General features: G+C 39.8%; 1 protein-coding gene across 1 annotated transcript in view; it reads left to right on the top strand.

The window, feature by feature from the left end:
• Positions 1–15,521, top strand: part of LOC149283168 (semaphorin-5A-like) — a 96,424-nt gene that overhangs the window by 3,999 nt on the left and 76,904 nt on the right. Inside the window, exons 2-3 of the mRNA XM_089497900.1 lie at positions 1,361–1,460; positions 8,774–8,819. Coding sequence (XP_089354026.1) covers positions 1,361–1,460; positions 8,774–8,819 — 146 coding nt within the window. The remainder of the gene's footprint in view (positions 1–1,360; positions 1,461–8,773; positions 8,820–15,521) is intronic.

Genomic DNA, 15,521 nt, shown 5'->3' with positions numbered 1-15,521 from the left:
GCAATATGACATACCTCTCAACATTGCTGGGGCATGGTTTGTGGAGAAATGGGGTTTTTTTTTGCATTCACCTCTTGACCTACTCTATCTCATCTAGCTGTATTTCCTCTGTTTCCTTCATCTTGTAGTCCTCAACCCACTGATCTTCAGATATGTATAGGCTCCCTATTAGGGCTAACGCCAATGTCCCTTGGATTTGTAAGGATTCGGCCAAAGCCAGGATAGGCAAGTCTTGGTGATCCACCCACTCTCTTTTGGTCAAAAGGAGACATTCTGAGAAGAACAGATCCCACTCCTGTCCCAATAATTTTTTTACATATACTAATTCACAAATATTCACTCCTTCACAGATACTCATTCATTCCCTCATTTGGGTACTCATTAATTAACTCATTCATTCACTCAATCTCACATACTCATTCAAACAGCCTCCCTCACCCCCTTACCTCAACTTCTGTTTTACCGCCCAGGGGAAGCAGACGGGCAGCAGGGTCATGTGAAGTGACTCTGCTGGGTTCCTGCATCCCCTTGGCTGTGCAAGCAATGCACAGCTAAGTAGTGGGCCCCTGTGGAAGTGATTGCGGTTGTGACACCCGCGGCCATGGTTGCTGCGGGCTTTAAGGGGCAACGTTAAAGACAGCCCTGGTTGCCTCATCTGCCAAGCATAGGCCAGTCAGTCCGGCCCTGACTGGGCCTATTTTCAGGTAGGGGCCTGGAGCTACAGCTCCATCAGCCCCTACGTTAATCCGGGCCTCACTATGATTAATGATAGTTATGTATCAGATTTTCAAAAAACAAGCAAAATCTGCTCACAGCTTTTGCACTCCAGACAGTGTTAGTCACCCTTTTCTTTGTACAGAATCTGCAATGGGACATGTGATCTGCACAGTTGGCGCTTCAATTCCGTTCCCTACCCATGGTGTATGTTACTTCACATGCAAGTTGCAATACCTGTTCCAGGGTCCTGCTAATGCTACAAACGATGTACTGTGTTATATGACTGACTGACATAAATGTATGTTGGGGGTCAAATCTTTGGGTTGGGGGTACAGAGGTTAGTTTGCTGGAAAGTGTTGCTTGGGGGAGTATTTTTGCATAAAACCAGGTAAAAGTATTTGTGAATTAGTATTATATTGAGAATAGAGCACATCAATCTCTTTAGATTTGTTTCTGTCACAATTTCAGATGTTCAAATCCAGACAAGATATGAGAGTTATAATAAAAAAAAAAAATCATAATATAGAACGTGTCCAACTCCGTTGATATGTTTTATGTGCCTAGCTGCTATGGAATAACTTTATTTTATGTTGCAATTCTGAATATATCAAATCAGATTAAATCCTTATTTACATTATTTCAGAAATTGCTCCCTGGCTAAACATGTTCAGAATGGAAAATGCTGTGGACTTTTCACAATTATCATTTGGCTCTGGGCACAAAGAACTTGTTGTTGGAGCAAGGTAAGAATTCTATTGAATATATATATATAATATATATAACTTTTTGGTATGATTATGTAATATAAATAGAACTAATAAATTCCATTTTAATGCAGCGCAATTGTTAGGATAAATTAAATATAATGTAAATTTATTTGTAAAACTGGTTTGTATGCCATTTTAAAAGTTACTTCAGCGTCCCCCTCCTTCTAATTTAAAGTGTATTTATGTTTCGGATTCAGAATAACTATTAATTTTCTAGTTCTCACCAAACTAACCAAAGGAGTTTAGATCCTGGAGAAGACCCCATCATACACACCAAAAAAATTTGTAGCACTTAGAACTTTGGCAGTGTGGAATGTGAGTTTAAGATTTTTTGAAACCCTTACAGCATCTTGTAAAATTTCTTTAATGTGCATTTCTTTTTTAATGTACATTAAGAGAGAAAAGGATGCAGAGGTTCTTAAAGCTCCAAAGCCTCTCCATGGGTCATGCAATATATTGATTTTGCATCTCTCTTTTTGTCTTTCAAATGTATTGCATATTCAAAAGATACCTGCAGATTGCAAAAGTCAGATATTGTTTGCTATTCTTCCTTCTCTTTTTTTGAAGTATTACTTATTGTTTAATCACTAAAGCATGCATGTTTACAGGGTAGTTTCTATTCTAGAACACTTCCCATGGCTTCTGAGCCAAATAATAATGGATTAAAAGTTGCTGCTGTGGCCCACTAACCAGCTGTGAACCTTTGAGCCCCCAAGGCAAACTCAGAATTCCCAAATACAGTTGTGGAGATTCAAGCTCAGTACAAAAATACTTATTTCAATAATTTTTCCTAGACTGTATTTGGCATTTTTGTTAATAAACTAATGTGTTTTTTAATAGGTGATTTATTTGTTTCCCTTTTTTATTAATTCTCAAGGTCCTTAGTCTGTTTTGGGGATTACTTAGATGGATGAAATAATTATGATAAATATCTTACAAACCATGTTCTCTGACTGAAAAATACATAACTTAAGAGCAATTAAGGCCATGTGAACGACTTGCTGAGGTAGAAAACAATGATTTGCTTTATAAAAGTTTCCAGACTGGAGTTTGAACAGATAAAAAAAATGACAATTGACTTCCTGAAATCCTTTTGAAGCGGCAATTTTGATTTAGAAAATTAGGCTCATTAAAGTCGGTTTAGATGCCTATGATTTTATTCTGCATAGTTCCTTCTAGCCAATCACCTATTTGCAATTTTCCATGGATAGTAAATACCATCTATGAACAGAGCAAAGTAATTAAAGCATGATTGCCATTAGCAGCCATTAATGTTGAATCTTGCAAATGGTTTATCCCTGGGGCGGTGTAAGAGACATGGAGGCTGGATTACTTTACATTGTGCTCCCAGAAGGATTAAAGAGTCGGCAACAATATGTTATCTGATTGCGCACATTCTGCAAATGGCCTCATTGATAAAATAGAATCCTTCACAAAAGTGGTATTTGATAGCTGTATTTCTGAAGTGAAAATTGAGTTGATTTTTTCCTACAAGCTATTTCGCTTGAATGGCATCCAAATACTTTGTATTGATTCTGCTGTTTTCACGTTTAAAAGGACAAGTAAAACACAGCCATAAACCATTGCTTAGAAATCAAGACTGTGCTCTCTCCCACATCTTCCAACTGTTCTCTTAATTTATAGTTGAAAGCCTGGATTCCATTGAATATAAACATATAAAATATATAGCACTATACTAATTTCCACTTGAGTGAGATTCCAATGAACAAACAGAAAAAAAGTGTTTCTTATGAACTATGGAATACTTTATTAAAGAGGAAGACATTAAACATTTGCCTTCTCTCATTTAATTCAAGAAGAATCTTAAAGAGATATGTTCTTCCTTGCCGGAGGTTAATCTTATAGTCTAGTCTTATTAAAAACAGCATTACTTTATTGTTTACTTTATATGCTTTCATTGTAAACTGTCCATTTCTAAAGAAAATAAATAACCTTTAGTTTTATCTTGACAACAAATTAAATTTGCTAAATTAAATTTGGAAATATAATTTGGCTTGAGTAAAGTGAAAACATTTGCTTTAAAGATGCTGTTCTTCCTAGGGGTCTCCCGTAGATAATTGCTGCTTCATGTAGGGATGGGTTAAAGAAATCTTGTAATTTTGTTTTTCTCCTTAATACTCCATGTCACTTAAAAACTGTATGCAAGACTGGACAATCATTCTATTGGTTTTAGTCAGGCTGTTGAATTGCTAACTGTATTTTTGGTTATACTATTGAGGCAAATTAAAGTATAGTCAGGTCATTTAATCGAGGCCTTTATGTGCACAATCTTAAAAAAGTGAACTGAATTGTCAAGGGTTTTCTTATTGATCTGGAAGAATGTATTCTTAAGTCGATTAAAACTAATAGTTCATTACAATAAGAAGATTAATAATGGCAAATGATCAAACCACAGTACATAATAAGGTAATGCAACTGCTAAGTGTTTTTAGTAATGGTTACATTAAGACAGGGCTGCTGGGGTACAGAGAGATTTCCCAGTAGGACACCTCCCCTGGGGCTGATCTTGAGGCCTGCAATCTAATTATATGTGTGGCTTTGGCTATGGACACAAGTGAAGCTGTCAATGCCAGGCTGGCCTACAGGGAGATCTTGTTATTAGTGGAGTACCTCAAGATTCTGTATTGGAACCCATACTTTTTTATATTTTTATAAGCGATATTACCAATGATGCTAATGGCCAGGTATGTCTTTATGCTGCAACAGAGTATACATTCCTGGTAGAACAAGTCAAATGGCAAATTGTTTAATTAAATTAGAAGAATGGTCAAGAATGTGGCAGCTGCAGTGAATAATGCAGTTGGGACATAAAAATCTAAGGCAAACCTAAGGCAAAATATGGCACTGTCTGACAGCAGAAGAGAGGCACTTGAAAGTAATTATTTCTGAGGACTTAAAGGTAAACAGGCAATGCAGTAAAGTGTAAAAAAGTAGACAGGGTCCTTGTTTGTATCGCTAGAGGCATTGGTAGCAGGAAGAGGGAGGTGGTTGTACTACAACAACAACAACAACAACAACAAGTATTTATATAGCGCTTTTCTCCCAGTGGGACTCAATGCACTTTACAGGTATATGCATACGAGAGAGTGAATTATCTAAAGGATTGGGAGAAAAGATGGGTTTTAAGTCTTTTTTTAAAAGTCTCTAAAGATGGAGCCTCTCTGATTGAAAGTGGTAGAGAGTTTCAGAATGTGGGAGCAGCATGGCAGAATGCATTGGAGCCGGATTTTGTGCGCACTTTGGGTAATGAGAGACATATTTGTGGATCGGAGGGGGCGAGCAGGGATGTAGGGTGTTAATAGCTCTTTCAGGTAACAGGGTCCCTGGTCCTTTAGGGCTTTAAATGACAACACTCCTATCTTAAAGTGAATTCTCCATTTACAGATCCCACCTAGCATATTATGTACAGTTTTTGGAGAGTCTGGAGACCCCATCTGCAGAAGCATATTGACATATTAGAGGCCCAAGGTTAGATTCCTTGCTACCTAATCACTATGCACCAGTAATTGATGAGCGCTGGGATATGGTGTCATACCCTGCGTTCTGCATCAATAGCCACCGCATAGTGATCAGGGACCACTAAAGCAAAGGTCTGGAATGAGAGACCTCACCTCCTACAACTGGATGGAAGATGAGAAAGGTAAGATTTGGGCAGAAACGGCTGCAAGGGTAGTGTATGTGTGTATATGTATATGCACTCACTGGCCACTTTATTAGGTACACCTGTTCAATTGCTTGTTAAAACAAATAGCTAATCAGCCAATCAATGCATTTAGGCATGTAGACACGGTCAAGACAACTTGCTGAAGTTCAAACCGAGCATCAGAATGGGGAAGAAAGTGGATTTAAGTGACTTTGAATGTGGCATGGTTGTTGGTGCCAGACGGCTGGTCTGAGTATTTCAGAAACTGCTGATCTACTGGGATTTTCACGCACAACCATCTCTAGGGTTTACAGAGAATGGTCCGAAAAAGAGAAAATATCCAGTGAGTGGCAGTTGTGTGGACAAAAATGCCTTGTTGATGTTTGAGGTCAGAGGAGAATGGGCAGAAAGCAACAGTGACTCAAATAACCACTCCTTACAACCAACGTATGCAAAATACCTTCAATTCAGAATATCTGTGAATGCACAACTCGTCGAGCCTTGAAGCAGATGAGCTACAATTTGCACAGGCTCACCAAAATTGGACAATGGAAGACTGGAAGAACGTTGCATGGTCTGATGAGACTCAATTCCAGCTGCAACATTCAGTTGGCAGGTTCAGACTTTGGCATAAACAACATGAAAGCATGGATCCATCCTGTCTTGTATCAACTGTTCAGGCTGGTGGTGGTGTAATGGTGTGGGGCACATTTTCTTGGCACACTTTGGGTCCCTTAGTACCAATTGAGCATTGGTTAAAGGCGACAGCCCACCTAAGTATTGTTGCTGACCATGTCCATCCCTTTTTAACCACAGTGTACCCATCTTCTGATGGCTACTTCCAGCATGATAATGCACCATGTCACAAACCTCACATCATCTCAAATTGGTTTCTTTAACATGACAACGAGTTCACTGCACTTCAATGGCCTCCACAGTCACCAGATCTCAATCCAATAGAGGACCTTTGGGATGTGGGGGAATGGGAGAGTCGCATCAAAGATGTGCAGCGGACAAATCTGCAGCAACCACGTGATGCCAGCATGTCCATATGGACCAAAATATCTGAGGAATTTTTCCAGGACCTTATAGAAAGTATGCAACAAAGAATGAAGGCGGTTTTTAAGGAAAGAGGGGGTCCAACCCGGTGCTAGCAAAGTGTACCTAATAAAGTGGCCAGTGAGTGTGTATGTGTGTGTCACGTTTCACCATGCGCTAGCTGGACTTGTTCAAACTTTGTTGTTCATTTTCATTTGCCGACCACTAGTGGCCGCCCTGGCCATTCAGGACCTCTCTGACTAATTATCAGGTCCAGCTGCAGGGGCTTACCTGATCAAGTCAGCCTTGATAAACCTGCCCAGCCCTGCAGTCTGGGCCTTGACATTAATGTTTGAGGACTACCTGTTTGGTTCCTGCCTTGTTCCGGTACCTGCCTTGTTCCGGTACCTGCCTTGTTCCGGTACCTGCCTTGTTCCGGTACCTGCCTTGTTCCGGTACCTGCCTTGTTCCGGAACCTGCCTTGTTCCGGAACCTGCCTTGTTCCGGAACCTGCCTTGTTCCAGAACCTGCCTTGTGCCCCGCAAGTGGGCTTATCTGCCGTGTGCCCCGCAAGTGGGCTTATCTGCCGTGTGCCCCGCAAGTGGGCTTATCTGCCGTGTGCCCCGCAAGTGGGCTTATCTGCCGTGTGCCCCGCAAGTGGGCTTATCTGCCGTGTGCCCCGCAAGTGGGCTTATCTGCCGTGTGCCCCGCAAGTGGGCTTATCTGCCGTGTGCCCCGCAAGTGGGCTTATCTGCCGTGTGCCCCGCAAGAGGGCTTATCTGCCGTGTGCCCCGCAAGTGGGCTTATCTGCCTTGTGCCCCGCAAGTGGGCTTATCTGCCGTGTGCCCCGCAAGTGGGCTTATCTGCCGTGTGCCCCGCAAGAGGGCTTATCTGCCGTGTGCCCCGCAAGAGGGCTTATCTGCCGTGTGCCCAGCAAGAGGGCTTATCTGCCGTGTGCCCCGCAAGAGGGCTTATCTGCCGTGTGCCCCGCAAGTGGGCTTCCTGCCAAGTCGAGTGACTTTCTTTGTATTTATTGATGTACCATCGCATTCAATACAACTCTTAATCCAGATCTGTTGTCTGTGGTTTAATCCTGCGCCTGTCTGTAACAACCCCAGACCATAATGCATCGTGGGGTACAGACAGAGCCCCTCGTATCCCCTGCACCTGGGCTCCTTATCAACCTGTGTTCTCAGCTCGTGACAGTGTGTGTGTGTGTGTGTGTGTATATATATATATATATATATATATATATATATATATATATATATATATATATATATATAATATACACAATGTGTGTGTTTGTAAGCTGGTGTGTATATGTGTGTGTAAAGGCAGGGGTGTGCGAGGACAGTGTATGTGTATACATGTCTGTGTATGGCCAGGGGTGTGTGTGGACAGTGTATGTGTATACATGAGTGTGTATGGTCAGGCATGTAAGGGTAGTGTATGTGTATATGTGTGTTTATGGACAGGCGTGTGTAAGGGCAGTGTGTGTGGGGGGGGAGACTTGTGTAACAGCAGTATGTGTGTTTATGGGCAGGTGTTTGTAAAGGCAGTGTGTATGGGCAGTTGTGTATAAGGGTAGTGTTTTTGTATATGTTTTTATGGGCAGGTGTTTGTAAAGGCAGTGTGTGAAAGGGATGTGTATATGTGTGTTTATGGACAGGTGTGTGTAAGGTCAACGTAAGTGTATATGTGTGGGTAAAGGCAGTGTATGTGTGTTTATAGGCAGGCGTTTGTAAAAGCCAGTATGTATGGGCAGTCGTGTATAAGGGCAGTGTATATGTATATGTGAATGTATGGGCAGGTGTGTGTAAAGGCAGTGTGTAAGGGCACTGTCAATAAAATAGCCTCTGTAAAAGAAATAGCACTTATTTGTAAACTATAAAGAAAACCTTTTGAGAGTTTTCCTCTTTCTCAGATCTGAAGCAATACCCGAGGAAGACAGGAAAAATTTCAAAGAAAATGTATAATTGCATACTGCATTACTCTGGTATTTTGGTATCTTATTTATATATATTTACTTAGTATTTCAGTGGTATGATTTAGTGGTGGAATTTATTAGTGCCCCCCCCAGTTTTTATCGTGGTATCTTATGTGCCCCCCTATATACTGTTCCTAGAGTCGCCACTGCTCTTTTCACACCCCAGCTAAATGCCATGCAGGAGATTGGCAAATTCTATGTTAGGTAAGTACTGTTATTTTGTTTTCGTTTTGGAAGCATTTATATTAAAGTACTCATAGGGTTTTTAATATGCATTCTTCTATGGCGGGTTTGCCAGTGACACTAACCTGTCCTTTTTATGTTATCTTTCGTTTTCACTGTCCCCTTCTGTAATATCACTACAGAATCTGCTGCCAGGAGAGGGTTGGTTAAATGAACTTGTATCAAAAGCAGTAAAAATTTTGTAGGTTTTACTTAAAGCTCTAGCTACATACATATTTTGTATTTTCTAAATGCCCAGAGTTTGATTGCACTGTCAAATAATTAAGTAACTGGTAATACAAAAATATATAAAATTTTAACAACCCTGCTTCTTTACAGAGTATACTATTAACTTTTCCTTATTTATTTTTACAGAAATTACCTTTTCCGGTTGTGTCTAGAGGACCTGTCTCTAATCCAGGTGTGTATTGTCCACTGACTGATGAGATTAAGCAGATATGTATTGTAATTTCTGATGTCTGTCCAAAATTTATATACTTTTCATATTGATTTATTTTATATCATTCTAAAAATATTTTTTTGAATAATGTCCTGTAAAAGGGCATAATAAGTAGAACATTATAATTGTATTGTATAGTGAATTGGTATAGTTTAGCTTAATTCTTTTGGAAATACACAGTATTATATCTGTATGTCGTAAACTTAAACTGATTTACCAACATTAATGTTTAATTCATACCAGAATATAGCATTCATTTATTGTGAGGATTCAATTTAATTTAAATGAGTGTCAGACTGAGAAATATTGGTCAGAAATACCTTTTTTTTCTTCCACCAACAGAACGATGAAATCATGTTGGTAACTGTCTTGTATGGAATAATGTAGTGTATTTTCTTTCATATCATAGGATATCTTTTAGTAGTATAAAATTCCATAATGTTAATATTTTACCTGTCCACTTCTTTATTATTTAAATATGTTTTTTTTGCAGAAACAAAAGCTAAATTAAAATCTATTTTTTTTCTTATAATAGTGTCCCCTTAATTTTCTGCCTATGATGCTTGCAAGAAAAATAAATGATATAACATCAACAAAAGTGTTCATCCACATCTAACTTGAATTCAAACATTGGCCCGTGGCCTCCAACTCTTTTCCCATATTATTTGTATGTGCTCTGGTTATTGCGAGTAGGTATTAGTAAGGTAATAGCACATATTATACACAGGAAACCTTGAGATGATATGTTATATGCGTTGACTGTGAGACGTGTTTATATAAACAGTCAATTTGCTTTTTAAACAAGTAAAATCCAACAAACAGCCATCAGCAGGTGACATTGGCGCACAAAAAATCTTGATAAAACACTGCCCCTTAGCTACCCCTCTAACACACTCCTAAAACGAAAGTATGCCTCTTTGGCCATTTGAAATGTCGGAAAGTACACTTATTCAAAAGTTTGGGGTTATTTAGAAATGTCAAAACCTTAGTTTTGAAAGAGACAAATTTTAGTCATGAAATGGATCAGAAATACACCAACACCCAAACACACACCCCAGGACAGGCTCTGCCACACCGACACCCAAACACACACACCAGGACAGGCTCTGCCACACCGATATCCAAACACACACACCGGGACAGGCTTTGCCACGCCAACACCAGACACACACACCAGGACAGTTAAAAAAGAAAAGATGGTTCAGCACTCAACTCCCGAGAAGCTGGGTGCTAGCAGGAAAAAAAGGGACAGCATAAACCTTCTTGAAGTATATGAACACAGAAAAGAATCCCAGTACTCCAATCAGTTTCCAATCCTTGGAGAGAAATACTGAATAAAGTAACCTAAGGATTGGAAGCTGTTTGGAGTGCTGGGATTCTTTTCTGTGTTCGTACACACATCAGGACAGGCTCTGCCACACCAACACCCATACACACACACACACACACCAGGACAGGCTCTGCCACACCGACACCCGAACACACACACTAGAATAGGCTCTGCCGCACTGACACCCAGACACACACCAGGTCATGCTCTGCCATATCGACACCCAAACACACACACACACCAGGACAGGCACTGCCAGACCGACACCCAAACATACACACCAGGACAGGCTCTGTCACACTGACACCAAAACACACACACTAGGACAGGCTCTGCCAGACCCACACCCAAACATACACACCAGGACAGGCTCTGTCACACCGACACCCAAATACACACACCAGGACAGGCCCTGCCACACCGACACCCATCCGGAGGGTTTCCACGGACGGTTTCACTTTGGTATTGATTTACAGTCCAGAGTGAGCCAACTTTGTCCCCAAACAGCCCAGCATGAGCCAATTTTGTCCCCACCCTGACACCAGTACAGGCAACACCGACACCCAAACACACACACACTAGGACAGGCTCTGCCAGACCCACACCCAAACACACACACCAGGACAGGCCCTGCCACACCGACACCCATCCGGAGGGTTTCCACGGACGGTTTCACTTTGGTATTGATTTATGTGATGGTCGCTGCCCCCAAAACAGCCTGCTTGTGGCATCTTTGCCCCCAAAACAGCTTGCCTGTGGCATCTTTGCCACCAAAACAGCCTGCCTGTGGCATCTTTGCCCCCCCTTACACATCCTTGCTATCACATACACATATTCATTCACTCGTTCACATATATTTATTCACTAATTCACAGATATTCATTCATACATTGATATCCATTAATTCCCTCATTCAGATACTCATTTACATATACTCATTCACAAACATTCATTCACTCACTCCTTCACAGATACTCATTAATTTACTCACTCTCACATACTCCTTCATACAGCCTCCCTCACCCCCTTACCTGAACTGAAGATGTACGTGCCGCTCGCAGACTTCCGAGAACAACCTGTTCTACTGCACAGGGGAAGCAGCAGGATCATGTGACGTACGTGACTCCGTTGGATGCCTGTGCCCCCTGGTGGTAGAAGAGACGCTGCTCACGGGTGTCTCCCAGATAAGTAGCGGGCCCGCTACTATAGTGGTGGGTCCGGTCGCATTTGCTGTGGACTTAAGGGGCAGGCGCCCCTTTTGCCCTGCATTAAGGATGGCCGTAGAGGCCGCATAGGCCCAGTCAGTCCGGTCCTGACTGGGCCTTTTTTAAGGTAGGGGCCTAGAGCTGCAGCTCCATCAGCCCCTACGTCAATCTGGCCCTGCAAATGGGTGTGCCCGATGGCCAGTCCAGGCCTGCACACGTGACTCACCTGTTATATTGTGACACATTTCTAATATTAAACTGCTTTTTTGCCTCATAGTTTAGGTTTCCATTAATTATATAAATGACAGCTGTGTGATATCCGATTTGCTGGTGTGGGTGGAGATTTTAGTGTTACGTTAATTGCTTGCGTTAGTATCTTTAGTCTATCAACAGCTTTTGCAAGTGAATGTTATTAAAAAATATTAAGTGAAAAATGCAAAGAATCAAAGAATGAAAAACCTTTTACGTTCAAAAGCTTTAAACTGAAACTAGGGATGGGTTTCTCAAACAATTTTACAATGATGGTAATGATAGGATGTTGATTGCTGGACAGATAAAAGGAAAATGGTGGCTTTAGAAAGTAGGTCTCTCTGTCTACATTTGATTCAAAGTAGAAAATGTGCCTTAAATGTTTTAGTCTCTTGCTGCTGTACATTCATACAACAGCTATAATCATTTTAAAAATAGACACATTTGAATTCGCTTTTACAGAGTAAATAAATAAAGCAAAAAGAATCACCTGCTGTATAATATCTGGATAATTAAATACAGACCCCTTCCTGTCTACCTGATTAGTGAGTGGGGAAAAGTCTAAATGCAGTTATAAAAAAAACTGGGAATGACGCTCCAAGAAACATTCATGTTCCCTATCATTTATGTATTAACAAATTGATTGATGATTAACAACTGGTTGAGGATGCCCAGCATTAAAAAAAAAAAACAACAACCCACAAACCCAGGGAAGCTGATAGACATTACTCTCTGCCTGGAGTGACAAGTTTAGTAATAAGAGGTAGGGTTGTGGTCCAGATATTGGCCATGTTTTAAGGACACATATAATTTTTACAAATTGCCGACCAATTCATGTAAAGTGCCACCCTGCAGTTTGTGGAATGTATAAACCAGTGGATGGGTATCATATTCTGCAAGAATTGCAAGGGAGCTCTGTGCCCCTAATCTTTGCTTTATCATCAGCGGGTTGGATATCAAGACTAATGCAGAACAGTGTTTTTACACATCAAGAATCCCATATTGATCCAAATAAATATAGACTATGAATGCATTTTCATAAAACAAGGCGAATGCTAAGGAGGAGGCAGCAACTGATTCTAGAAAATGCTTGTACAAATTTAAAATTAAGACCTAGGTAGAGATCAGTGCATGGATTAGGCAATCTAATATAGCTACCTGCTACCATGTCATCAACTGTGTTGACAGTGTTGGCTTGTTAGTAGTATCCAAGAAAAATGTTTTTTCTTGCTAGCATACATGGATCAGTTCCCCCCACACACAAACACACACGTCAAAGCCCACAAAAACAAATTTGTTTTATTTAAAAAAAAAAAATAAAAATGGTCAGAAGAGAACATTTTTGGGCTCCACAGCCAGAAAGATGGTAAGGGTAATGTGAACTGTAGTCTACAATTGAAGACTACAATTGTATAGAGTAATATAATCTTGCTAGGTTGTGTTTCTTTTATATAATTGTGACATTTAACCCCATCGTATGTGTACCAAGCCTATAATAGTTTGTGAACTGTCACTCACGCAAGCCTTGTGCAATCAACACATACGTACAAAGTGTAGGTGTTGGGGATTTTAGGAAGACAAATATTTTGTTATTTTTAGTCTCCTGCAAACTTTATCTTGCATATTCCATTTCTTCCCTAGTCAAAATATTCTCCACAAGACAGCATACATCCAGTTCTGTTTTATTTTTTTTTAAATATCTAATTTTCCTGAGACCATGCATTTATTGCCTGTATTAAAAAATAGTTCTCTGAAGCAATACAACTGCTAATAATAATTTACTACATTATAAAGTGTAGTAAAAGTACAGGATGCCTGGAAAGTTTCATTATAAATATACTACGTACAGCCTTCACTAACCCCTTGGAAATTTATGGAAACAATACCACTTGTGCTTACATTGGCAGTGAGTATTAAATATTGTCTAAAGGGGCCAACCAATAACAAAGGACCTTATTAAAACAGTAAATTAAGTCTAATATTTATCTGAATTCTGTGACACAGTAAAATAGTAACATAACCGTTTCAAAAGTCATTTGAAAGATACATTTGAAACCTGTCTTTTTTAATAAAGTGGGATGTGTAGCGCTTTTCCATGTATCTAAATTGTGCCATTACAATGTATTGCATTTAAACATACCTACAAGCCCATGTAGTGCAGTACTAGGTCCCTATACAAGCCTGCACATATAAAAGTATGTAAACTGAAAAATTACAGGAAAATATTTAATCATACATAAAACACTTAGTACTTGTGCCAACATCTATTCCAGTTAATCCTTTATGGCTGTTGTCAGAGTGAACAAAACTTTTGTTTTGAAAAAAGATGTGTCTGCAAAAAGTTGGTTTTTTTTTCCTCACAGATATAACAAGGGAAGCTTTGTTGGTTAAAACATAAACAGATCCATAATTTCTTTCTGTATTTCTTGTTGCATTCAATATAAATGATAGTGATAGCACTAATAGAAACTAGCACTCAAAACACCAGGTATGTATAGACATAAACTTAATATAAATAGTACATGTAAAGCATACTCTAATGATATAAAAATCACCAACAAAGCATAAAACAAAAATTTGAGTAATCTTCTCAACTGTTGTATTGGACGTCAAATTGTTGTTATATTTTACTTGTTATGCCATATTTAGCCATTGTACAGCGCTATAGAATATGATGGCACTATATAAAACAATATATAATAAATAATAATACAATGCATGTTTGCCAATAACACAATGTGAAGGAGACCTGACATGTTTCACCATAAGGTTTCTTAAGAAGTAATGTCTGACAAGTACAAACATAAGTCTTTCATAAAAAAAAACCAAGGAAAAAAAAAACTTGTGGTCAATCCTCAAGAGGCGGGTGGACAAACAAAAACCCACAAATTCGGACAAACTCCAAGCATTGATTATGCAAGAATTGCCTGCCATAAGTCTGTGGCCCAGAAGTTAATTGACAGCATTCCAGGGCGGTTTGCAGAAGTCTTGAAAAAGAAGGGTCAACACTGCAAATGTTGACTCTTTACATAAACTTAATGTAATTGTCAATAAAAGCCTTTGACACGTATAAAATGCTTGTACTTATACTTCAGTATACCATAGTAACATCTGACAAAAATATCTAAGTACACTGAAGCAGCAAACTTTGTGAAGACCAATACTTGTGTAATTCTTGTGTAAAAACTTTTGGCCATGACTGTACTCACTGGCATTTTGAAGGCTTTAAAAATCTTTCATATCCTTTTCCATCTTTATAAAGTTCCATGATCTCGTTACGCAAGTCTTTTGACAGTTCTTTTCTGCTCCTCATGGCTCAGTATCTAGCCTGCTCAGTGCATCCACATGAGAGCCAACAAACTGATTGACTACTTATACACAGACACTAATTGCAATTTAACCCCTAATGACAATTGACGGCCCGTGCATGTTACCCGAAAATGAGGGGTTAACGACAATTGACAAAGATCGCCTCCTAAACTTTAAAGGTGTTGCTGAAATGCCTCGATCACGAGGTATTCACCGACACCGAACTCCCACCCCAGGACACGCCGTGACCGCTCCGGAGAGTGGTCACAACCGCCACTGCAAGTGATTTTGCCACTTGAAAGATGGCGGCGTCCTTTTAAAAAAACAACGGAGTTGAAAAGAGTTCTCAGGAGTGTCTCTCCAGACCCTCCTGAGAATCTGGCTCCACTTGCAGATTGAATACAGGTACTGCATTCAACCATGCAAGTCAATGGAGCCCAGCTTTCTAATCACAATGTGATTAGTAAAATCAATGTGTATATATATATAAAAAAAAAATAGTTAAAAAAAAAACAGTAAAATGTAAAAATAATTTCCCACTGATGTCACCATCAGGGGAACCTTCAAGTT

This window comes from Sceloporus occidentalis, unplaced genomic scaffold, assembly GCF_023333645.1.
Source record: "Sceloporus occidentalis isolate IW3139 unplaced genomic scaffold, rSceOcc1.0.p SCAF_110, whole genome shotgun sequence".
Lineage (NCBI taxonomy): Eukaryota > Metazoa > Chordata > Lepidosauria > Squamata > Phrynosomatidae > Sceloporus > Sceloporus occidentalis.
Note: the sequence above shows the minus strand (reverse complement) of the source record. Positions and strands in the feature narration are given on the sequence as shown.